Below are 25,658 nucleotides of genomic sequence, written 5' to 3'. Positions count from 1 at the left end.
TAGCAAGATCTTTTTTTGATCCACCTCCAAGAGTAATGAAAGTAAAAATAAACAAATGGGATCTAATTAAACTTAAAAGCTTTTGCACAGCAAAGGAAACCATAAACAAAACAAAAAGAAAACCCACAGAATGGGAGAAAATACTTGCAAATGAAGTGACTGACAAGGGCTTAATCTCCAAAATATATAAACAACTCGTGCAGCTCAATATCAAAAAACAATTCAATCAGAAAAGTGGGCAGAAGATCCAAATAGACATTTCTCCAAATGGCCAAAAAGTACATGAAAAAATTCTCAACATCACTAATTATTAGAGAAATGCAAATCAAAACTACAGTGAGGCACTGCCTCACGCCGGTTAGAATGGCCATCATCAAAAAATCTACAAACAATACACGCCGAAGAGGGTGTAGAGAAAAGGGAACGCCCCTACATATATTTTCAAAAGAGAAGAAGGGTGGATAGGGCTTATCCATTCACCAACTTACCTTGAAAAGGTGAGTGAGGTACAACAAAATGGGAGGGGAAGAGGCCAGACTACAGATGGTTAGTGAAGGGTTAGCAATAAAAACACCAAGAACTTAGAACTTCCCACACACCCAGCACTGGCTCTGCCACATTCCCATCCAGGCCTCGCACTGTGCCCACTGCCCAGCTGAGGCAGTGGAGGGGCCGGGGGTCAAGCAACATCCCTGACCTAACAGAGAAGAGTGGGAAAGCCGCCCAGGCAGGCGTGGTGCAGAGCGATGCTCTTAGCCTCCGCGCAATACCGCCTCCAGCCTAAGTATTATTGAGTTTCTCTGAAGAAATGAAAACACGTGGAACTGAAGCAATAATCAAAATCAGGACTGAAGTCAACTTTCCTGAAATGAAAACAATATTTCAGTATATGGATCAAAAGGACTTACCCTCTTCCAGACAAAATGAATGAAAATAGACCCAAACAAGACATTAACTTAGCAAACTGAATTGCAAGGGCTGTTCGTTGCCATTGGTAGTGTTGTTGCTATTATGATGAGTCTGAGATCCAAGGCAGGACAGAACAAAAATTAAAAAGGTTTTGTGAAACAACAAAAATAGGCTGGCCTCTGACATGTCTAGGACAATAAAGGTTAGTCAGAAGGGAGCAAAGTCTCCAAAACTTTGAGAGAAAATAGTTCAACCCAGAATTCTACATTAAATTAATTCTAGTTCATGTATGAGGGCGACATAGGCAAGAGATCAGAAAATAAGGCTGTTACGTACTTACGCGGAAAGTTACCTAAAAATGTATACCAGTAACACACACACACAAATGCGCACACGCACACACAGTATACGTGTGAGTATATTTCAAAATTTGGAACTCGAGGATAAATAAAAAGATTAGAACTGAGCACGAGCTGACTAAACAGAGTAAATTTTAAACAACTGTTAGAATTATGACTTTAAAACTGAATATCAAAGGTTATCTGTGAAATGGAAGGTAATGATTTATCTAGGAATCTTAATGCACTAAAGAAAGAAAACTCACAACAGCCATTGAAAGATGCACGAGATCTAGGTATCCGGAGCTGATCTTGCTTAATAATCTTTATGTTGCTATCATCACTAACCACTTTACTAGATCATCATCACTAACCACTTTACTAGATCACTGTATATTAGCGCCTCAATTTTCACAATTCTGACTAACCCACGAGGAGGGCTAGCTTACACACCTACGTGCGCTGAAATATTTATTTTCAATTCTATCAACGCTGATAAAATATATGAGAAAACCATTCTTTAAACATGCATCATGGGTCTACAACAAAATATGGCAGTGATAAATTTGACTAAAATAGGAAAACAGAGGTGCTTGCCAAGAAGTGTGCCAGGAGATATCTGAGGGTCATCTCGTTATCCACCAGACACTGTAGCTAAAATATACTGCTTTGCCGCATTAAATAGTAATTCTTCAAAATTTAGAGTTCTGAAAATTCTTAGATGAAGTATCTAAGTTCTTTTCCAATTCAAAAACAATATTCTCCTTCAACAAATTAGTTCAATTACATTGGCATTAATCCAGAAGGAATTCTTCCTCACCTTTCAGAAAACAAAAAGATGATCTTTCTTATAAATACGAAATGTTTCAAGAGTTTGGATAATTCTTCTCAATTTCTGCACATACCAACTCCTCCCTTATCTATCTTTGATGGTCTGGTTCATCCCAGAATTTCAGAAAATTTGACAGTGCTTTTTGAAAAGCATGAGTGTTCCAATTACTCTTACTAGACTCTTTGGGTAACATTAGGCTTAGATATATAAAAATGCATTCTTGTCTGTCAAGAAGACTTCATTTTTCTTTTGTTAACAGATTAAATGGGTATAAATCTTTTACACTGATTACACTGTTTTTAATTTACTTATCCTAATGGCCCATTGAATTTAGATCCCATAAAAAACATAAAATTAGATTAGGAAATCTGCTCTATGAAGTCCAGAATATGTAAGGTTCTGTAATGATTCTTAATGCATTCTCTTCTTCAACTGTTGTTTTAGAAGAGTAGCTTAAATACGCTGTGCATCAGAATTTTATCATTGCAAACCAACATTAGAAAAGCCTTCCATTGACTGAAAAACAAAAGACATTCTTATAAGTGGAAAATCAATCACCACAACCACTAAATATCACAGCTCAACCTCGGCAAGCAGCACTGATAATTGTTAGTTATACGCTGCACAAATGATGTATGTCCTCGGTCGAGGAAGTAGGGGCCAGGTTTTTAGAAACTGTACATATATTGATTTTACATTTATTTAATGTGGCCACTGTAAGACACTTTATTCTTCTGATAAACTATGATTGCTTATCAAAAGATTCTATAATTCAAGAGAAACATTCATAACTGGTGTGTGAAAATGAAAACCACCAGCCCACAGAAATCATGCCCACAAAATCCAATTTTGTGGATTTATGGCAGAAAGGCATTAAACCACTGTCTTGCAGGAACTGCAGACCAGTCGCTGAAGCCTAAGTGGCACGGCAGTAATGATTAAGGTGACATGTCCCTCTGCCACAGCTGTTAATCAGCTTAATACTAGTTACATTATTGACATTCTTGTAATTATTTTTCCTAAGGCACATTTGCGCAAAATATATTTTACTTTAATTATGAGCAATCGGGAGCAAGTCCGATACCCAAAAAGAATAATCAGGGTTCTCCTACTGCAGGTATACAGTAGGCACAGTGTTGCTCTAGCCCTTGGAGTTGGTAACATCACAGCCCACAGAGCTGGAGCGCTGCTTTCCACGTGACCATGTAATCCCCATACCTTGCCATCCTCTGAACACACGCCCATGTGTTCGCCACTTTCATCCAGGCTAATCTGATTTATCTTCACAGGACTCTATTGAAAACAAAAGAACAAACAAACATGGTAAACCTTCAGAAACATATATATCAAAAGTGAAATGCCTTGGCTTTTTGTAAAATGTAAGTGATACAAGTTGTCTATTAGTTTACATGCAGGAGTCCAAGACATATTTTGCTTCTGCAAATGAAAATGGTAAAATATAGCTTTGTTCCCAGACATGTAATAAGCCCAGAAACCTAAGATTTGCCCAAATTACCTATTTCACGTACTTGAAGTCCCAGCTAAAAATGGTACTTTTCTTACCTGTTATGTACCTTTTTATTTGTTCTGTTCTACTTACTCCACAGTCCTAAAATTCTTTCCCAGCTAAATTCATTAAAAGAACAAAACAAAAACCAAAATAAAAATCATGATGTAAAGAAAAAGTTTAGTGTCTTTTTTAATTGAAATATAGATGATTTAAAATGTCACGTTAGTTGCTGGTATACAGTAAAATGATTCAGATATATATATACACACACACACAAACACACACATTCTTTTTCATATCCTTTTCCATTATGGTTTATCACAGGATATTGAATTTAGTTCCCTATGCTATACAGTAGAACCTTGTTGTTTATGTATTTTATATACAGTAGTATATATCTGCTAATCTCAAACTCCTCATTTATCACTGCCCCACCACCTCTCCCCTTTGGTAACCGTAAGTTTGTTTTCTGTGTCTGTGAGTCTGTTTGTTACATCCATCATATTTTAGATTCCACGTATAAGTGATATCATGGTTATTTGTCTTTCTCTGACTTTCTTCACTTAGTATGATAATCTCTAGGTCCATCCATGCTGCTGCAAATGGCACTATTTCATTCTTTTTTTAAAAAAATTTTTATTGGAGTACAGTTGCTTTACAATATTGTGTTAGTTTCTACTGCACAGCAAAGTGAATCAGCTATACATATACGTATATCCCCTCTTTTTTGGATTTCCTTCCCATTTAGGTCACCACAGAGCACTGAGTAGAGTTCCCTGTGCTATACAGTAGGTTCTCATTAGTTATCTATTTTATACATAGTATCAATAGCGTATATATTTCAATCCCAATCTCCCAATTCATCCCACCTCCCCCTTTCCCTCTTGGTATCCATACGTTTGTTCTCTACGTCTGTGTCTCTATTTCTGCTTTGTAAATAAGGTCCTCTATACCAATGGCATTATTTCATTCTTTTTTATGGCTGAGTAATATTCCATTGTATACATGTACCACATCTTCTTTATCCATTCCTCTGTTGATGGACACTTAGGTTGCTTCCATGTCTTGACTATTGTAAATAGTGCTGCTACGAATATTGGGGTGCATGTATCTTTTCGAATCAGAGTTTTCTCTGGATATATGCCCAGGAGTGGGATTGTTGGATCATACGGCAACTCTAAAATCTTAGTTATTTTACTTTGGCTCACCAGCCAATCCATTTTTTCTTCTCTTATAAATTACTAAATCAACTTTTTATTTATACTCTATGCTTAGTACTTTCTGGGGGAATTCCATGGGGTCTAATTGATAGTAACTAACTTTGTCATCCTCCATTCTTTTTTTTTTCTTTTTTTTTTTTGCAGTACGCGGGCCTCTCACTGTTGTGGCCTCTCCCGTTGCGGAGCACAGGTTCTGGACGTGCAGGCTCAGCGGCCATGGCTCACGGGCCCAGCCGCTCCGCGGCATGGGGGATCTTCCCAGACCGGGGCACGAACCCGCGTCCCCTGCATCGGCAGGTGGACTCTCAACCACTGCGCCACCAGGGAAGCCCCATCTTCCATTCTTTTGAGTAATCTCAAATTTAAAAATCTGTGAAGATGGAATTAGGCACTCTACTTTGGATGTATTTTCCCAAGAGTAAACACACAACTGCACTTGTAATATTTTTCACAGTTTTCCAGTTCTCCATGTAGCCAACTGTTTACTCACTAAAATATTCATACAGGCGGATTTTCTAAAGAGAAATCAAAATCAGTAAATGTTGACAACATTTAAAAATGGCAACCTTTTCTCCTTTTCCTTTGCTTCTTAAGTAATGACAGTTTACAACTATCTTGCACAAAACATGATAGAACAAATTAACCACAAAAAGAGAAGACTTCATCAGTTTCAACATGAGCCTGCAAATTCATTTTTTTAAATACCTAACCTTAAAATAATTTGGTTTGTGCATAAGAATAAAATGGAAATACACAAAATTGATTGTTCTATGCTCAATGGAAAATACCTCCAAGCTAGTAAGTCACGGCCAGGACAGACCAAGACTCCCTGACCTTGGAAAGGCCACCCACTGCCTGATGCTGCTGAGAGAAATTCCCATGTTACAGGTGGAGACAGCTGGCTACAGAACCCGTTCTCACCCTGATCCCTAAATCACTCCTGAAACGCAGCTCATGAAAACCAAGCTATCTCCTTAAAAGTTCTTAGAATGTTAGAACAGGAAAGGACCTTACAGAGATATCTGATCCATTTATAGGAGAATAAACCAACCCCATGGATGAGATTCACAACAGAGAAAAAGCAGAGCCAGGGCTCACCTTAAGAGCAGTGAAGAGAACTTTGTGATGGGCAGCAAGGAAGATGCAAAACAAAAGCTGAACTGGGAAAGCAATGAGGCCAGTGTGTCTGGACTTCTGGCCGACGAGTCTGAATGCACAGTTTCTAGTCTTCTTTGGATAAATGTTTTCCTCACTGAGTACCTTCTGTTAACAACTTCCTGATGCTGATCTTTTGTTCGCCAAACATTTTAATGCCCATTTTACTTGTGGCAAATATAAACCCCACATACCTCTGACTGTAATTTAATTGGTCTCTGGTTATAGCCTACCTCAGATTATAATTCAATAGATGTGTGTAGCCTGATCACTGCCAAGGTTTCCTGTCCTAACCAATACGGTACTATCCACGTGTGACTATATAGAAAGTTAAGCTAGTTAAAATCAATCACAGTTAAATATTCATGTCCTCCGTTGCACAAGTGCTCAATACCACATGTGACTAGCGGCTACTGTGTGAAAAAGCACACAGATCACGGAATGTTTTCATCATTTCAGAAAGTTCTACAGGGTAGCACTGTTCCAGGCCTACCAAACTGAGCCTCAGTGCTGAGTACAATGCTTCTTCGCAAGGCCCTTCTGTACAACTTACATCGAGAAGTGTATCTTCTCCCCATGTACCTGTCAAACTGTACGTCATTTGTTCTTGGACTCTGTGCTCATGGCCTGTGCTAAGATTCTAGGAATCACACTGTATTATTTTCAAAGACCTGACATACACGTTAGCTGATCCTTGCAACTTCTGGCGAAAGGAGACAGCCTAGGATGGTTACCTCCACCTCACAATAAGGAAAACGAGGCCTCAAGAGTTTACGTGAGCTGTCTAGAGCCTTAGTACTGCTGTGTGGCTAGGCCACACAGTGGTATTCTTAGTACGAATAAACCCAACTTTTTATTACAACATGTTTCTTCCTGAGTAGAAACTAATTTGTATCACATTAGCAATATTATGGGGGAAAATAAATCATAACTACAAGGTATAAGAATCCTTTTTCCTTTATACCTGTTAGCAATGGTTAACTTTTTTGCCAATGATCAATATTCACTGATTTATTTCCCCAACTACTAACAACTTAAACATTTTCTTAAGCCTGTCGGCCAATTAATTTATTCTTCTAAAAACTCTGTTCACATCTCTTATTTTTTCTATTAATGTTTGTTCTTTTCTTGTCCATTTTCTTCTTTTTTTAAAAGGGTATGATGTCTTGGTACAATACCTTACCCTGACATTGTATATGTGGTCTCCTGTATATTTTTGCAAGATGGTTATTGCTTTATTTCTCACATCTAAGTTTTTAATACTTTCACGATTCATCTTATCTTCTTCCAAATGGATACCCATTTGGACTAGCCCCATTTTTTAAAAACCACACCCTTCTCCTTTTGAAGAGAACTATGTTTATCATATAATAAATATTTATATACACTGAGATAATCTTCTGGGTTTTCAACTGTGGTCCCTTTGGCCATTGTTATATCATTTCAACACTGATTTAATTATAGAAGACGTACATAGTATGTTCTGATATCTGGTAAGTTGAGTCCCAGTCACAATTCTTCACACTTTCCTTGGTTTTTCTCAAGTATTTATATTTTCATGAGAATTACAAGATAAAATGACCCCCATGTTGCCACATGTAACGGTCAGTATTCAATCCTAACTTACTTTACCTAATACGAGCATGGAACACTGATGACAACTCTCCCCCTCTCTCTGCTTCCACGGTATCACACTTCTCTGAGTTTTCTCTGGAATCTCTAGTTGCTCCGCCTCAGTCTCTTTGGCCAAATACTCCTTATCCCCTGATCCCTGTACCTCATAGCTCAGGCCCGGCACCTCTTCCCTTTTACATCTACACGAGCTCTCTTGGTATTCTCTCCAGGCCATGGGATGATTCCTGAATTTAAATCCCTAGACGGGGCCTCTCCCTATTCCAGACCAATATCTAGGACTGCCTGTTTTACATATGTACTTGGATGCCTAAACGGGCATGTGAACTAAAGCATATCCAAAACTGAGAATCTGATCTTCCTTCCTGGAAGGGCTCTTCCTGATGTCTCGCCCATCTGTAGTAGTTAAGGACTGATACAATCCTCTCATTGCACAAGACGAAAACCTTGGAGCCAGTCTTGACTCCTGTCTTTCTTCCACACTTTACATCGCTATCTGTCAGCAATTCCTACCATCTCTGCAAACAAAATTTACCCAGACTTTCACCACCCCTATGGCTGCCATCCTGGTTTAAGCTATCACCACCCTTGTCTGGATTACTGTAATAGTCTCCAAACTAGTAGACCTGCTTCTGCCCTAACTCTCCTAGAAATCTAACCTCAACAAACCAGTATATTGTTAATAGGGGGATCAGACAATGTCACTCCTTTGTTTCAAACCCTCCAAAGGCCCCCCATCTCAGGATAAAACCCAAAGTGTTCACTATGACCTGACAGTCCTAAATGATATGGCTAAAGCCCTGCCTTATCCACCCTTGGCCTTGCTCTCACTCCTCTAGCCACGATGACCTTCTTGCTGTTTCTCCAGTCCTAGAGCCTTTGCATTTGTTTGCCGGTGCCTGGGATGCTTTTCTGCCAGCTCTTCACTGGTAGTCATCTTTTCAGGCCACTGGATCCGAAATTTCAACACTTCACCCAAACATTCATAGCTCCTTCACTGTAATACTTATTTTTTCTCCTTAGCACTTACCACTATCTTACTATGTACTTTACTTATCTTAGTTACTGTCAAACTCACTCACTAGAGTATTAATTTCATGGGATAGTTCAAAGAACACAAACTTCCAATCACACACAAAATCTTCCAGACAACAGAATAAAAAGGAAATGCTCCCCAACTCATTTTACCAGGACAGCATAACCTAACAACAACAAAACTCAACAAAGGACGTTATGAAAAAGAAAAAATACAAGTAAATCTCACTCATGAACAGAAATGAAAACATCCTAAAGAAAATATTAACAAAGTCAGCATATATAAAAAAGATAATTTTACTCCAAAACTACTAGGCTGATACAAGATAGCGGAATTAATAGATGATAATTTTTTGCATTAATAAAAGGAAAATCATAAGATCATCTCAAGAGGAAATTCATACGGTCATCTCAATGATGCAAAAAGTGTTTGATGAAACAACACTCATTCATGGTAAAAACTCTTAGCATTTAAGGAGAAAACTTCCTCAAACCCACCTAAGGTGAAGCGTTGAGAGCTCTCCCTTTGATACGTTTACAATATGTTGAGTCTTCTAATCCATAAACATGGAGCATTTCTCCATTTATTAGGCCTTCTTTAATGTCTCTAAATAAAGTTTCCTATGTCTCCCCTTAGAGGTCTCATACTTTGTTTTATTCTGGGAGTAGCAATGACAGTCAGCAGGCTTTTCTCATTCCTGATACGTACAATATGATTCCACTTACACAACCTAACAAAAATAGGCACAACTACACCATAGTGTCCAGGGGGTGCACACAGAGGACATAAAATGAAAAAGAAAAGCTAAGCAGTCATTCCTACGAAGGTCAGCACAGTGGCTCCCACTAAGGGAACTGAGAGTATAGGTGGGGAAGGGGATCACACGGTCTGCTCTTGACAGAGTGGTAGTTAACAGGATTGTTCGCTTTATTACTATTTGTTCCCCTGCACATCTTAAAATGGGTTTTAAAAAGTTATATTTCAAAACAAGAACAAACATTAAAGATTTCTAAATAAAATTAAGAAGAATTTGCCCATCCATAAAAATGTCTGGGATCTACACCTTCAACGGATTATTTCTTGGTTTACACTTATTTTTCCCATAACTGTCAAGCTACTCAAATGTCCTAATTCTATTCTGGTCATTTACATTTTCCCAGAAAATTGTGCATTCCAAGTTCTTAATGATGAAATAGTTTCATTTCACTTTGTATTCTTTTAATATTTTAATAATACTAATGATATTAATACTACTACTACTAGTAAGTAGTAATACGACTACTAATAAGTAAACATTTACCATATGCTTATTATACATCAGTCTCTATTCTAAGAGTTCTATACATATTATATAATTTACGCCTCACAGAAATTCTATGAAGTAGGTAATATTAGTTTTCCTATTTGGAAATATGAAAATATATACACAGCACTATCTCACATGTATATTAATATTTTATTTCCTTTTTTACTATTATCCTTTTCAGATATTTATCAGTTGTATTGGCCTTTTTATAGAAGCAATACTACCATCAATCAATTTGCTGGGTTTTTTTAAATAAATTTATTTATTTATTTTAAAATTTTTGGCAGCATTGGGTCTTCGCTTCTGCTCACAGGCTTTCTCTAGTTGAGGCGAGCGGAGGCCACCCTTCATTGCGGTGCGCAGGCTTCTCATTGCAGCGGCTTCTCTTGTTGTGGAGCACGGGCTCTAGGGCACGCGGGCTTCAGCAGTTGTGGCACGCAGGCCCAGCAGCTGTGGCTCGCAGGCTCCAGAGCACAGGCTCAGCAGTTGTGGCGCACGGGCTTAGCTGCTCCACGGCATGTGGGATCTTCCCGGACCAGGGCTCGAACCCACGTCCCCTGCATTGACAGGCAGATTCTTAACCACTGCGCCACCAGGGAAGTACCTATTTGCTGTATTTTTTAAATTTTTCTATTTTATTAATTTCTACTCTTAGTCTATACTAATTATGCCCTTTTTGCCTTAGAACAATTTCGTTGACCTAACTCTAATTTCCTGGCATTAGTATATTTGCTCGTTAGTTTTAACTGCTCATTTCTTAATCATAAAATAATCAAATATTTTGCATTTGCCTTTGGGTATACCAATGGCCACAAACCAGAGACCAGATAATACTGTTATTGTAATAATTATATCTCCTTTGGGAAAAGTAACATTTTGTTTTGTTTCATTCCTAAGCGTGGTGGTGGTGGTATCTGCTTATATATCAAATTATTAATAAACTCTAGTGTGACTACAGTTGTGGTCGGATATGTGGTCTGTGTCTATCTGTTAAATGGATGGGTTGCTCTTTGAAACAAAAGATATCATTTTGAAGTAATTCATATTTTCTATTTTAGGGTTCAAAATACATATATTTTTAATAATGTTGTATATATTATTTAATTTCTATGTCCTTGTTTAATTTTTTCTTTTTGATCTAGCAAAGACTGATAGAAACATGCTTCAAAAACTTCCCACTACAATTGTAGTTTTGTCCATTCCTCCTCGATTTTCAAATCCATTTTGATCCAGCTATTAGATGACCTATAATTTGGCAAATCAAAGGGTATAATTGTTATATTTTCCTTTTCACTTGTACTATCATCTATCTAATATGCATTCTGCCGGTTAATGCTCTTTTGCCTTAAACTCTATATTTTCTTATATTGTTACTGCCAACATGCTTAATTTTTGTTTGGCTTTTTATAATACATTTTTGCTCACATCTTTATTTTTCACTTCCATCGGCTGGTGAGATATTTGTCCTTCAAAGCTGAGGTTAGTTTTCTTTTAGTAACAGAATACCTGGCCCATTTAGTGTTCTCTTAGTTGCTACATTCCTTTATACTTTTAAAAATTACATTTCTCCATCTCAATATTATTCTTTTGCTATGTTACTCAAATTCTTCTTCTTGACCCATTGAAGAAGAATTTAGATATTCTGTTTTTATCTTGTTAGTGATTATCTTTAAATTACTAAATCATGCTTGAATTATGTCTCCTCCCCCCACCCAAAATAAATGCAATTGTATTCACTGGCTCATTTGGAAGATGAGGTATTTAGCACATGTTTAGTTACTACTTCCTTCTTTCCCTATTTTAAAACGAGAGCACAAGTATTTTCTACTTCTTAGGTCACTTCAAATAGAATTGGAAAGAGAAGCTAGTTAATACATCTGTAAAAGCTGCAATCTTAAACTATACATTCTAAGCATGAAGCCAGAGAAAGAAACTGTTTTGCTATCAGGGTGTCCATAATTTTAAAATTGATTCACAACAGCTTATTATCGATTAGGGATATTTACCCCTTATCATGAACACTGCAAACAACTTAGCAGCTTACCATACATTTTAAAATATTCTTTAGTTTTTGAAGAAATTTGGGTTTCCTACTCACGTAAATCAAACCAAGTAAACAGTCAACTCCCAAAAGAAACAGACAAACTGTAGGTAAAAAGGAACAAGAGGCAACCTCAGTAACAATCAATACGTGAAAAGTAAAGCGATGAGATATTTTACCTACAGAATCAGCAAAGATTTTTCAAACACCTTAGTTTTAGCGAAGAAGCACAAAAATAGACACTCCTCTTACATTGGAAGTGGTAATTCAAACTTGGAGAAACTTTCCAAAGGATCATTTGGCAACGTGTATCAAAAGTCTTTAAAATATGCGTTGCCTATAATAACCAAGGAGAAGTACAAAGATTATTTTGCAACAAGATGCTTTCCATAGCAGGTTTCTTTTGTAAGACACTGAGAAATGAAAATTACCTACGGACTTCCCTGGTGGTCCAGTGGCTAGGACTCCACACTCCCAACGCAGGGGGCGAGGGCTGGATCCCTGGTCAGGGAACTAGATACCACATGCTTCAACTAAGAGCCCACGTGCTGCAACTAAAGATCCCGCATGCTGCAACAAAGATCCTGCGTGCCACAACTAAGACCCAGTGCAAACAGATAGATAGGTAAGTAGGTAAGTAAATAAATAAATAATTTTAAAATTACCTAAATTTCTAAAAGCTAGGAATCTAAATGTTCATTTTTAAAATTAAGTTAAAAAAGAAGCATTATTTAGAGAAGAATATGGCCTTAGACAAAGACAGGTCTGGCCTTTGCCCTTGGCTTCTGGAAGTCATCTATGTCACACCTGCACACCTGATAGGAGCATCTTATGGTGGGGCTGCTTGGGCCACAAAGACCAAACCTGTGATTTAGGGTGGAGGCTTTGGGTCACAACTATCGGTCAACCCGGAAGCTGAAATCAACCACGTGGACAACCTAGCAACCAATCATGCCTCCGTAACAGAGCCCCAGTAAAATCCCTGAATACAGGGCTCAGCTTCCCTGCATCTACGTAGGGGTGGAGGTTCCATGTCCCGAGGAAAATGAAAACTTCACTTTTGGAACCGTCCCAGGCATGGCCCTTCCTGTGGCTGAAATCTTGACCTGTATCCTTTTCCCGTAATAACACAGAAGTGTGAGTATAATAGCTTTTAGTGAGTTCTGTGAGGCCTTTAGATAATTATCAAACATGAAGGTGGATTTAGGAACCCACCAGAACTTGCGGCTGGTGTCAGAAGTCTTCAGCAGACTCGGTAGTCTGGAGGACTGTGCCCTCAAATCTTATAATTTGGCTACTCTGGGTAAGTACAATCTGATGTTTATAAATACTACTCTATTTACAGGTATTTGAATGTAATATATGTGACTAGAAGCAGATTCCCCCAAATAGTAGCACTGCTTATATCTGGGTGCTGACATACTATTACTATGTAGGTTGTCCCTTTCTAGGATCTGCTAATTTTCTACAACAAATATTTATGGTTTGTAATCAAAAGATAAATATTTTTAAACAATTAAACAGTAAATCCATGAATCTAAAAACAAAACGAAACCACAGTAAATCTTAATTGTTAAAGCCATCCTTTGGGGAATCTGCAGCACATTTTTATCTTGAGCAATAATTGAGTATCATCACTATGCATGTTAGTTTCTATAATTTTTCTATAACATTTAATAAAGAATAAATAACAGGAATTCAATAGTACACCTGTCAATGGTAATCATTCCTGTCAGAAACAAACACCTTGCGTATATCTGCCATTTCTAAACACTAGAAATAAGCAACAACGACAACTGAACAGGAAAGAAAGGATACAGGAGGGAAAAAGGAGGGCAAGATTCGGTCTTTCTTCAATGCTGACCTTTCCTGTTTTATACATACAATTTAGGGAGTATGTTGTGAAGATGGTCCACTGAAATAGATGCAGACAAGGGTAAGGAACCAGAAGAAAAAAAAGACCAGAGAAAAATGGTCTCAGCTGTATTTTCCATTAGCTACAATTTTATTCCTAATGGAGACATGTTTGGAATTCTGGACAATATAAGTGAATTTGTTCAAAAATCAATAACGTCAAGCTGACACCATAGAACATACGAAAATGTTTCCTTAATGGAACAAAAAAAGCAGCCCAGTAAGCAGGAGGGGGCCAGAAGCAGCACATACCTTCTAAATCCAAGTCTACTACAGGTGGTCTCAAGGTCTTAAATTTAAAGAAAAGGCAAAATCACCCACATGTACACCTCATGTGATAATCAATTACTTAATGTACGAGGCTTGAAATAAACACACTTAGTATGGATTATGTCAGCTCTTCAATTAGGAATAAATTCACGGTCATTTCGAAAGCTGCTTTTAATGGTGTTCTCTGTGGCCACTTCTTTTCCCCTGATGTTCCTCATCAACCCACCTTAAGCCATCGGTCCCCCAACGTGAACCTCAGAAATCAATCTGCTAATGTATAATTTGTAAGGCTCCTCTGACTAACAAATGGATAATTGATTCCTTCACAAATGCTGCATCCCCACGGACATAGGGTGGAATGAATAAGAAACAGAAGATGGGATTTCACTTCCATCCTCCCAGAGATCCACTACTTAGCAATCCCAACAACCACAGGATTGTCTACGCAGGTCCATGCTCTTTAGTCACTGTTAGCAAGCAAGCTACACTTCGTTACATGTGTGAAAAGCAAACGCCTGTCCTTTCATACTTGGGAAAAGCTCATTTTGCTGCTTATTTTCCTCTCCCCTGAGGATACACCCTGAGGTAAGGCAGACCTCCGTGTGGATTGAAGAAGTCTCTGCAAAATACACCTAACTGTGGGTTTTCTACACATCTGCACAAGAAAACAAAACAAACATTTATAGTCTTGTGGACTTATTCTATGGCCAGAATGGCCTAACCTCTTTCTTTTTTTTTAATTTTTATGGAAGTATAGTTGATTTACCATGTTGTGTTAATTTCTGCTGTACAGCAAAGTGATTCAGTTACACACACACACATATTCTTTTCCTTTATGGTTTATCACAGGATACTGAATATAGTTCCCTGTGCTATACAGTAGGACCTTGTTGTTTAAGCATTCTATATATATAGTTTGCATCTGCTAATTCCAAACTCCCACTCCATCCCTCCCCTCCCCTCCCTCCCCCTTGGCAACCATAAGTCTGTTCTCTGTGCCTGTGAGTCTGTTTCTGTTTTCGTACATAAGTTCAGTTGTGTCATATTTTAGATTCCACATATAAGTGATTTCATATGGTGTTTGTCTTTCTCTATCTGACTTCCTTCACTTAGCATGATAATCTCTAGGTCCATCCATGTTGCTGCACATGCAGAAGGGCCTAACCTTTACCTATAAACTCTCAAATCTTCTCAGTTTCTCTAAAATTTCATCTCTAGGTTCACATTAAATCTTTCATCCAATCCAGATGGGGAATAAATTTAGCAACAGGCAATCTTGAAGTTGGAGAACCTGTGTGGAGCCTTCTCGAAGGTCTCAGAATATGGGTTCATTAAAAGCAAAAGAGAAGGTGTAAAGGCTCCAGCCTGTTCCTCAGATCCTCTCAATGTCTCTGTCACTTCTGAACAACCTGGCAACAGGCCCAGCCCATCCTCACTGCCAACCGCTGTCCCTTAGACCACCAAGAACTTCCTGGGGCTGAAGCAATGGGAAGTCTTTCAGCTTCACCTCGCTCGGCCACTCTGTGACAACTGACCCTGCTGCCCACTGCTTCCTTCCAACTTTCTCTTCCCTCAGCATGAGGACCGCATTCTCCATTGCTGAACCTACCACAATGGGCTATAAAAACACTGTTGAATAACACAATAAATAAACAAAAAGGTTAAGGACGCTTTTTGTTATTTATCATCCTGGGACAAAAGCGAAATACATCGTTCTTACCTAACACATCAGTTCCAAAAATAAAAGGCTAAGAAAACATGAACACATTGTATGTTGTTTGGGGGATATAAATATAACATGTTTTCCTTTAAGCAAATGGGGGCAAGTGGGAACCATCAAAAAACCTTAAATCTCAAGTGCACACGCATGGCAAAAACTAGGGGAAGAGACTGAAAAAAATCCTACAATAAAAGATTAAGGATATATTCCTAAAATTCTGGATATGTAATAAATGTTAAATAGATGAAAATTTAAAAAATCTTCAACAGCAACAAAAGAAAGAAACAATAGTAAAACAAAATAATGCAGCATTAAAACATTAAAACAAAATAATGCAAAAATGTACACTAAACTTAAAATGACAGAGATAAAAATTAAGAGGCTGGAAAATTCAGTTACCATCAGAAATTTAAAATATTGAATTAATTACCAGAAAACTAGATGAGGACCTTTGTTTAAACAGTAAAGTTGTTTAATGTTTTCATACCAGGGGCAGATAATAAACAGGAAAGGACCTCCACACTCTCTGGTCCAGTTCATCAGCCTTATACTACCAACCTGCATATGAGTTTCTCGGGTGACCTTGCTCTCCTGTCCATGAATAGCTGAGAGTCACCGCTGTGTTGGTAGCAACTTCTCTTCCTGTCCCCTGTTTCCATTCAGAACCAAGGGAAGATATTTAAAGTTTGAGGCATGTAGATTGTTAAATACGTATGCTTAGAACTGAATTATGATAACCACCTGAGAAGAGTGGAGAACTTGTCTACAAAATAGAAGAGAAACAGTGTTTTTTCAAGTATACCAATATTGTTTAAATTTGAGCAGTCATCCATCCATAAAAAAAGCTTGGTTCACGGCCTCATCTGTGCCTCTTTTTCCATTTCTCACAGGCACATGTGTGGTAAATACCGCAGCCCGTGTCACCATTTATGCCAGCTGATGATCAAAGGAGGGCTTTCACAAGGAACCAATCGCCCAAGGTATATAAAGGAAACAACTATCTATTGCCTTCAGTTCCTTAAGTCGGTTCACTCGCTAACACAGAGCAGCGTTCTTTTGCCCAAAAGCTGACACCAAAACTGCTCAGGGAAAAGTCACCAACAGAGACCTACCTTAAAAGCCAGCGGATGTCTTTCAGTCCCCATGACTTTCTGGCATCTGCAGCTCTCCTCCACTGGCTTCTGTATTACCCACTTCTCCTCGTTTCTTTTTTGCCTTTCTAGTCACAACTTCAGTCAGGTTTCCAGGATATAGTTCCTCAGCCTGCCCCGTTTAGTATCTGTATTCGCTTCACTCCAGCTCAGGCCTCACTTCAAAGCTGTATACTCAAATTCAACAACTACCCTACAGCTCCGTGTCAACCAGCCATCTCCAGAATCGGTGCCTTCTTCTGTATTTCAATTTCACCAAATGATCCTCAGCCCATCTAGATATCCAAGCCAGAGCACTGAGTCATCCCAGAGCAGTCCTTCTCCCTCACACTCCACAGAAGCAACCAAAAATGACTAAGTCCTCTCCTTCTACCTCCTTTTACCAGAGCACATCTATTTCACAACAATAACCCACTTTGTTGCCTACCTTTGGCACTTCACTTGAGCTCCTAGAGAGCAGATATCTACTTTAAACCCAGCAGCTGGTACAGAAGAACTTGATGATGCTGCCAAAAGGATGACAACCCCAATCTTACAGAGTCTGAGACTCTGAACCAGAAAACAGGTTAAACAAACAAATAAAACAAATGCTCTGTAAGAAGACAACTAATTAAGAGCAGAATAGATAAAACCCGAAACAGAATTGTGCACAACGTTATTTTCTTAAAAATAAGAAAAGTTTTAAAGAATGGAAAAGCCTAGGGGACTTCCCTGGTGGCGCGGTGGTTAAGAATCCACCTACCAAAGCAGGGGACGCAGGTTCGAGCCCTGGTCCGGGAGGATCCCACATGCCGCGGAGCAACTAAACCCGTGTGCCACAACTACTGAGCCTGCACTCTAGAGCCCGCGAGCCACAACTACTGAGCCCAGGCACCACAACTACTGAAGCCTGTGCACCTAGAGCCCACAATCCACAATAAGAGAAGCCACGACAATGAGAAGCCCCTGCACCACATCGAAGAGTAGCCCCCGCCCACCGCAACTAGAGAGAGCCCGCGTAGCAGCAAAGACCCAATGTAGCCAAATAAATAAATGAATAAATAAAAAAGAATGGTAAAGCCTCAAAACAAGTTAAATGGAAAGAGTTAAGTTCTAACAGGCCCCTGCTCTTTTGGGACCCTAGGTTGTCAACACTCAACATCAGGCTTTAAAAGCTGAAGAGGAGCTGATGGTTTACATATAGCGATCGTTTCCTGTGGTACCAACTGTATTTCATAGCTCAAATGAACATACAAGAACTGTCTTCTTATGAAGACTTATAAACCGTCTTCTTTACCTTATGACCTCTCTAAGATTTAATAACTATATTAATTTGAGGTTCTTGAAGTGATAATTCAGCTTTTATAGAAGCTGCTGTTTCTGCAGATGGGGGTAAAATGCTTTCTTTATTAGTAGCAATTCATTCCAACTTTAGAAATGATCAGGAAATTTAAAAAGCTGAAACGTCATTTATTTTCCACTCTGAATAAACAAAAGGGGTAGTGGTGAAATGTGGCATAGCTGCATATAAGTTACATTTAAAACTTTGCATGACACTGTGGCTGGAATATCCCTTATTCCACAAACAACTACTGACCATCTTTTATAAATGTATACCTTTGACAGTACATCCCTTTTCACAGAAATAGAAAGAACATTCCTAAAATTCAAATGGAATCACAAAAGACCCTGAATAGCCAAAGCAATCTTGAGAAAGAAAGAGCTGGAGGCATCACCCTTTCTGACTTCACACTATATTACAAACCTATAGGAATCAGAACAGTGTGGTTACTGGGATAAAAACAGACACGTAGACCAATGGAATAGAATCGATAAACCCACACATATAAGGTCACATAATATTTGATAAGGAAGCCAAAAAAATTCAACGGGGAAAGGATAGTCTCCTCAATAAATGGTGGAAAAACTGGATATTCACATGTAAAAGAATGAAACTGGGCCCTCATCTTACACCACTCACGAAAAGTAACTCAAAATGGATTATGAACTTAAAGATCTAAAACTGTAAAACTCTTATAAGAAAACAAAGGGGAAAGCTCCTTAACATTGGTCTTGAGAATGACTTTTTGGATAAGACATCAAAAGCACAGGTAACAAAACCAAAGATCAACAAGTGGGACTAAGTCAAACTAAAAAGCTTCTACAGTAAAAGAGACGATCAGCAAAATGAAAAGACAGCCTAAAGAGCGGAAGAAAATATCTACAAACCATATATCTGATAAGGGGTTAATATCCAAATATATAAGGAACTCATACAACTCAGTAGCAAAAACAACCCAAACAATTTGATTTAAAAATGGGCAGAGGACTTGAAGAGACATTGCTCCAAAGAAGACATACAAATGACCAAGAGTACATGAAAAGGTGCTCAACGTCACTAGTCATCAGGGAAATGCACATCAAAACCACAATGAGGGGCTTCCCTGGTGGCACAGTGGTTGAGAGTCCGCCTGCCGATGCAGGGGACACGGGTTTGTGCCCCGGTCCAGGAAGATCCCACATGCCGCGGAGCGGCTGGGCCTGTGAGCCATGGCCGCTGAGCCTGCGCGTCCGGAGCCTGTGCTCCGCAACGGGAGAGGCCACAACAGTGAGAGGCCCGCGTACCGCAAAAAAAAAAAAAAAAAACACAATGAGGTATCACTTCATACCTGTTAAAATGACTTATCAAAAAGACCACAGACAACAAATGCTGGGGACGGTGTGGAGGAAAGGGAACCCTGGTGCACTGTGGGTGGGAATGGAAATTGGTGCAGCCACTGGGGAAAACAGTGTGGAGATTCCTCAAAAAATTAAAAATAGAGCTACCATACAATCCAACAACCTTACTTCTGGATATACATCAAAAGGAAATGAAATCAGGATCTCAAAGAGATATCTGCACTTCCATATTCATTTCAGCATTATTCACAACAGCCAAGACGTGGAAACAACCTAGGTGTTCACTGACAACTGAATGGAAAAAGAAAATGTGATGTGTATTTATACATAATATTATTTAGCCATAAAAAAAGAAAACTTCTGCCATTTCCAACGACATGGATGGACCTTCTGGGCATTATGCTAAGTGAAATAAGTCAGAAAGACAAAGATAAATACTGTATGATCTCACTCATATGTGAAATCTAAAAACAATGAACTCATAGAAACAGAGAAAAATGGTGGTAGCAGGGTCCAAAAGGTGGGAAAATGGGGAGATGTCGGTCAAAGGGTATACACATTTAGTTACAAGGTGAGTTAGTTCCAGGGGTCTAAAGTACAGCCTGGTGACCGCGTTAACAATACTGCACTGTATACTTGAAAGCTGCTATGAGAATAGAGCTTTACGGTTCTCATCGCAACAGCAACAACAAAATGGTAATTATGTGACGTGAAGGATGTTAACTAATCTTATTGTGGTAAACATTTCACAACATATATGTGTATCAAATCATCCCATGGTACACTTTAAACTTATATAATATAATATGTCAATTATATCTCAATGAAGCGGGGAAAAAATAAAATTGCATCATATGATATCACTTATATGTGGGATCTAAAAACAGAAAAAGATACAAATGACTTATTTACAAAACAGAAATAGACCCACAGACATAGAAAACAAACTTATGGCTACCAAAGGGGAAAAGGGAGGTGTAAATTAGGAGTTTCGGATTAACATATACACACTACTATACATAAAATAGTTAAACAGCAAGGACCTGCTGTATAGCACAGGGAACTATACTCAATATTTTGTAATAACCTATAAGGGAAAAGAATCTGAAAAATAATAGATAGATACAACTGAATCACTGTGCTGTACACCTGAAACTAACACAACATTGTAAATCAACTATACTTCAATTTTTTAAAAGTACAACCTATTTACATAAGCTGATTTCAAAGTGAAAAGTATTTACTTGAATAACTTACATGTTAGTTAAATACTGAGCATACCAATATTGTTATTTTAATAAAGTCAAACAATTACATGTCTGTTATTTCAGGTGAGGTCTACTGTACTCCTAATATAGGAACTCAAAAATACTCCCCAAATATCATCATTTATTGAACTAAAGATGACTCTCCTCGCAGTGATTTCAAACTTGCTGTAGTGCTCCAAGTAGCTTTATAGTTCATCACAGCTTTTCTTTGATGGTACAAACTTTATGTGAATAATAGGAAGTGATTACTTTAAGGTACAGAGTCCACTGTCTATGTTTATCACCAGATAGCCTTCATATTCTATAACTTCCACAAGAAGAATACTGTTTGATAGGAAAAAATATATATTTATTAAATGTCTCTAATTCTCCACTTAAATTTAATTTCCATTCTAATGATCAAAGAATCAAATTATCCTATTAGAAAACGAATTCCTTGATTTAAACTCTAACCAATATCCTGAAAATCATCCAGAAGAAATAAAAATCATCTGGAAATGAGAAGAATGAAGAGAAGTTTTGAGGAAGCATCACCCTGTTTGGCAAGAAAAGAATTTTTGTCCACTTACTGTCATCACTGTTTTAAGTGAACACTTGAGCTTAAATGTTCTGCATTTCTAAGACTGCTTATAAATCAGTCCCTGCTATTCACGAAAACATTCCTAAATACTTTTTTGTTTTGAACTTTGAAAACTATTCTCCCATCAAGAGTCTTTAGCCACCACCCCCGTAAGAGCACACTGCATGTAACTTAGATGCTAGCAATTTACAAGGACCACATGCAACCTCCTCTGACCGCACAAACCCCACTGCTGTCCCTGCCTGGTAGCGACGGATGTGCGCGGCTGACTCCTAAAAGTCTCAGGCATCACCCGCTGGACACACAACCGCAGCATGGAGGGGTCGTGGACAGCCTTGCCACCTACAGAAGACGTATTAGATAAATGTTCGCTTTCTGAATCCTGACAACCTTTAAAAGCACAGGGAGGATTTGGAAGGGACTGTCTCCTAAGAACTAGGCACACTGCTGACTCCTAGAGCTGTTTTCCTTTTGTTAAACGTCGTCTTCTGCCTGTGCCAGCCACATCCCCTGCCACAAGGGTAGGAGGCTGGCTTGCACACGACATGTACCCAAGTCAGAGTCATGATCTCGGCACCAATTAAAACATTACTTTGATAAAAGGCAAAAACAGACTTTTGGTCCACATTCCCTCTTTAATTCAAACGCAAAGGACTATCCTGGACGCCAGGTGCATGTCGTGAACATGTTAAATGGGGTCCTTGCCCTTAGGAAGCTTGCAAATCACTGGAACACTGTTCATATTTAAGACAGTGAGGACTTCCCTGGTGGCGCAGTGGTTAAGAATCTGCCTGCCAATGCAGGGAACACGGGTCTGAGCCCTGGTCCGGGAAGATCCCACACGCTGCGGAGCAACTAAGCCTGTGCGCCACAACTACTGAGCCTGCGCCCTAGAGCCCGTGAGCCACAACTACTGAAGCCCGCGTGCCTAGAGCCTGTGCTCCGCAACAAGAGAAGCCACCGCAGTGAGAAGCCCACGCACCATAACGAAGAGTAGCCCCCGCTCGCCGCAACTAGAGAAAGCCCGTGCACAGCAATGAAGACCCAACGCAGCCAAAAATAAATAAATAAATAAATATATTAAAAAAAGACAGTGACCTTCCAGGGATGCGACAAAGCCACAGTGGTCCTCTGCAGTGAGACGGATGAGTAGCCAGTCAGGGTTGGAGTTCATTCCCCCCAGAGCCTGCCATGCTCACGTGCTTAACAGTTCAGAGTGGACACCCTGGAGAAGTCTCCCTGTGATGCCCTGGCTGGTTACCTACAACACTACATTTGGCAGGTGAGGGAGAAAAACTTTAGCAGAACCTTCTAGTAAATCACCCTGAGTGACAGCAGAAGGAGTCAGCAGAGATTCTCTTTCTGGTATTGCTACCAGACACTGTGCTACGTTGTGACGCCATTGTAAAAACAATCTGTTTTACCGGAAAGCCATTATTAAAGGGATTAACATTTGTTCCATATATAATTGACCTGAAAAGAAATACAACTGACAGCTTTCAAATGGTGAAATATAATGTGTGAAGTGTGATAAAAATGATTTGTTCTTGACCTGAGTCAAAAGTTTCCTTGTTTATACATGTACCCAACAAAGATACAGAGGGAGGAGTGATAGAAAAAGGAAAGCAGAGGGAGTTCCCTGGTGGCCTAGTGGTTAGGAATCTGGGATTTCACCGCCATGGCCCAGGTTCAATCCCTGGTTGGGGAACTGAGATCCCGCAGGCCACGCAGCAGGGCCAAAAAAAAAGAGGAGAGCTGAGTTACCAGAGAAATGCAAAGTCATGTTATTACAAGGGAAAAATGCAGAAGGACAATTCACTAATAAATGCATTTCACAAAAGACTAACTGATATCATCAAAACCCCTACATAATACAGAGAGGATTAAACAAAAATAAACAAGGCCTGCCTTCAAGGTATGTACACAGTCTGACTGTAGCACTTTGTATACAGAAGTGTACAATTTTACACTTTTTTTTTTACTCTGTTTTACAATTTAATATGTTATATTACAGATCGTTATGTGACTAGTTCCCCAACTGATCCAACCTGAGAACAGGGGCTGTGTTTTATTATTCTTTATACCCCTTGCACATCCTCACAGAATGTTGCCTAAAGGAATAAGAAGCAATCACTGTGACATGTACACACTGCTAGATTTAAAAGAGATGACCAGGGGCTTCCCTGGTGGTGCAGTGGTTGAGAGTCCGCCTGCCGATGCAGGGGACGTGGGTTCGTGCCCCGGTCCGGGAAGATCCCACATGCTGCGGAGCGGCTGGGCCGACGAGCTATGGCCGCTGAGCCTGCGCGTCCGGAGCCTGTGCTCCGCAACGGGAGAGGCCACAACAGAGAGAGGCCTGCATACCGCAAAAAAAAAAAATAAAAAAAAAAATAAAAGAGATGACCAACAAGGACCTACTATACAGCACAGGGAACTGTGCTCAATATCCTGGGAAAAGAATTTGAAGAAGAAGAGATACATGTATAGGTATAACTGAATCACTTTGCTGTACACCCGAAACTAACATAACATTGTTTATCAACTATGCTCCGATATAAAATAAAGATTTTTTAAAAAAGAAGCAATCACTGAATGAACACGAAGGATGTACTCTTCTGTGTGCAGTCATCGGGAAGGTATCACAGAGAGAGAGGGACACAGCATTTCCACAGACAAAAGACAGGAGAGCACATTCCAGCTAGAGCCAAAGGACAAAGCAGGATACAGGGCAGGCCATGATGTGGGAGGAGACTGTAGCCCAGACAGAAGCCCTGAGGGCTGCAGAGAGAGCTCTGTTTTATTCCATTGGCATCAAGGAGGCACAAGGAGTATTTTCAGGAAGGGGAGTAACAAAATCCCAGCACTCCTCTGGGAAGATGACTTGGGCCGCTGCGTGAAGGAGAGATTAGGGGAGACATGAGGTGTCTACGGCAGATCAGTGGCGTTTCACTGCAATAACCCAAGTGAGACTCAATAAAGACTTGAGCAAGGGTGGTGGCGACATAAGGAACCAGCAAAAGAATGAGCCGCAAGCAGCATCTAGGGGATAAACGGGTGATGATGGAGGATAAATGTCACAGAGGCAGAAGTAAACAGAGAGGAGGAGAAGAGATGGGGCCTTCTGAAGGGATCCTATCCATCAGGGGCCTGGAAAAGCCAAGTCTTTGCAGGTAGGCGAAGATTGGCTTTTTGTCGGTAAGAGTATTTAGATTTAAAAAGAGGCTTAACCTGGTCAGGACCACTAGACCCCACTGATAAAGAAACAAGGACTTATGAGGGATACATGGTCTAATGAAAAGGCAGGACCTTGCTGGGAGCAGTTTAGTGGCGTCAGCACAGAGAGCCGTGACCCAGCAGAGAAGGCACAGGGCCAGCCCTTCCGTCCCTACAGTAAGTCACAACACAGAGGTTTTCACACGTCACACAGCCCAACTTGCTAAATTATTTCAAATAATAATTGAGCTTAGAAATAAACACTGATGTTTTAACACCCAAATACGTTTGACTGAAAGGTGGTGAAGCAGGTGTCCTCTGTAGTTGGCCATGTCCCTGAGATTCCCAGCCTACGGGGTTCAACACTACAATTCCAGAAAACAAAACTCCTTTTTTTCCCAGAGAACACTGCCCCAGAGCCTATAATACATTTTTCCTATAAGAGTTAAGGCAACAGAAATGGGGTCGTCATCCCTGAGACCATGTAACTAGAAAAGGAATAATAAGCATATTACTGTTCTTTAAAATTAAGTTTTAGAAGGCTACCCCTTAGACTGTCCAAGTCCTAAGGATCTGCCATGCCACTGCTGGCCCACCTCTGAGGACAAACTTCATTAACAAAAGCAGCTCAAGAAAGTTGAACACAATGCAAACCCATGATGGCTACAAAGTTATCTGAACATCTCACCAGATACCCCTACTTAATTCCTCAATATCAAGTTAACGATACCATCAATAATGAAGGAAAAGTCTGTTAGGGGTACAAATGTTCTCACTTTCATTTATGACTTAATAATAGCAGCAGGGATGTTAATGAATTCTCTTTATCTAAAACCAACCTCTGAGAAAGGAAAGGCTTTGTGTTTCCACAGGTTGGGGGGAAAAAAAAAATCACTTATCTCAGA

The 25,658-nt window shown here is 39.4% G+C and overlaps 1 protein-coding gene across 5 annotated transcripts in view; it reads right to left on the bottom strand.

Moving 5' to 3' along the window:
* VPS41 (VPS41 subunit of HOPS complex) overlaps positions 1–25,658 on the bottom strand; it is a 187,621-nt gene that overhangs the window by 102,810 nt on the left and 59,153 nt on the right. For all 5 annotated transcript variants that reach the window (XM_067745874.1, XM_067745875.1, XM_067745873.1 and 2 more), the window contains exon 5: positions 3,298–3,372. In XM_067745874.1, the coding sequence (XP_067601975.1) occupies positions 3,298–3,372 (75 nt within the window). The remainder of the gene's footprint in view (positions 1–3,297; positions 3,373–25,658) is intronic.

Source organism: Pseudorca crassidens, chromosome 8, assembly GCF_039906515.1.
Source record: "Pseudorca crassidens isolate mPseCra1 chromosome 8, mPseCra1.hap1, whole genome shotgun sequence".
NCBI classification, from domain to species: domain Eukaryota; kingdom Metazoa; phylum Chordata; class Mammalia; order Artiodactyla; family Delphinidae; genus Pseudorca; species Pseudorca crassidens.
The sequence above is the reverse complement of the archived record's forward strand: the minus strand, read 5'-3'. Positions and strand labels throughout refer to the sequence as shown.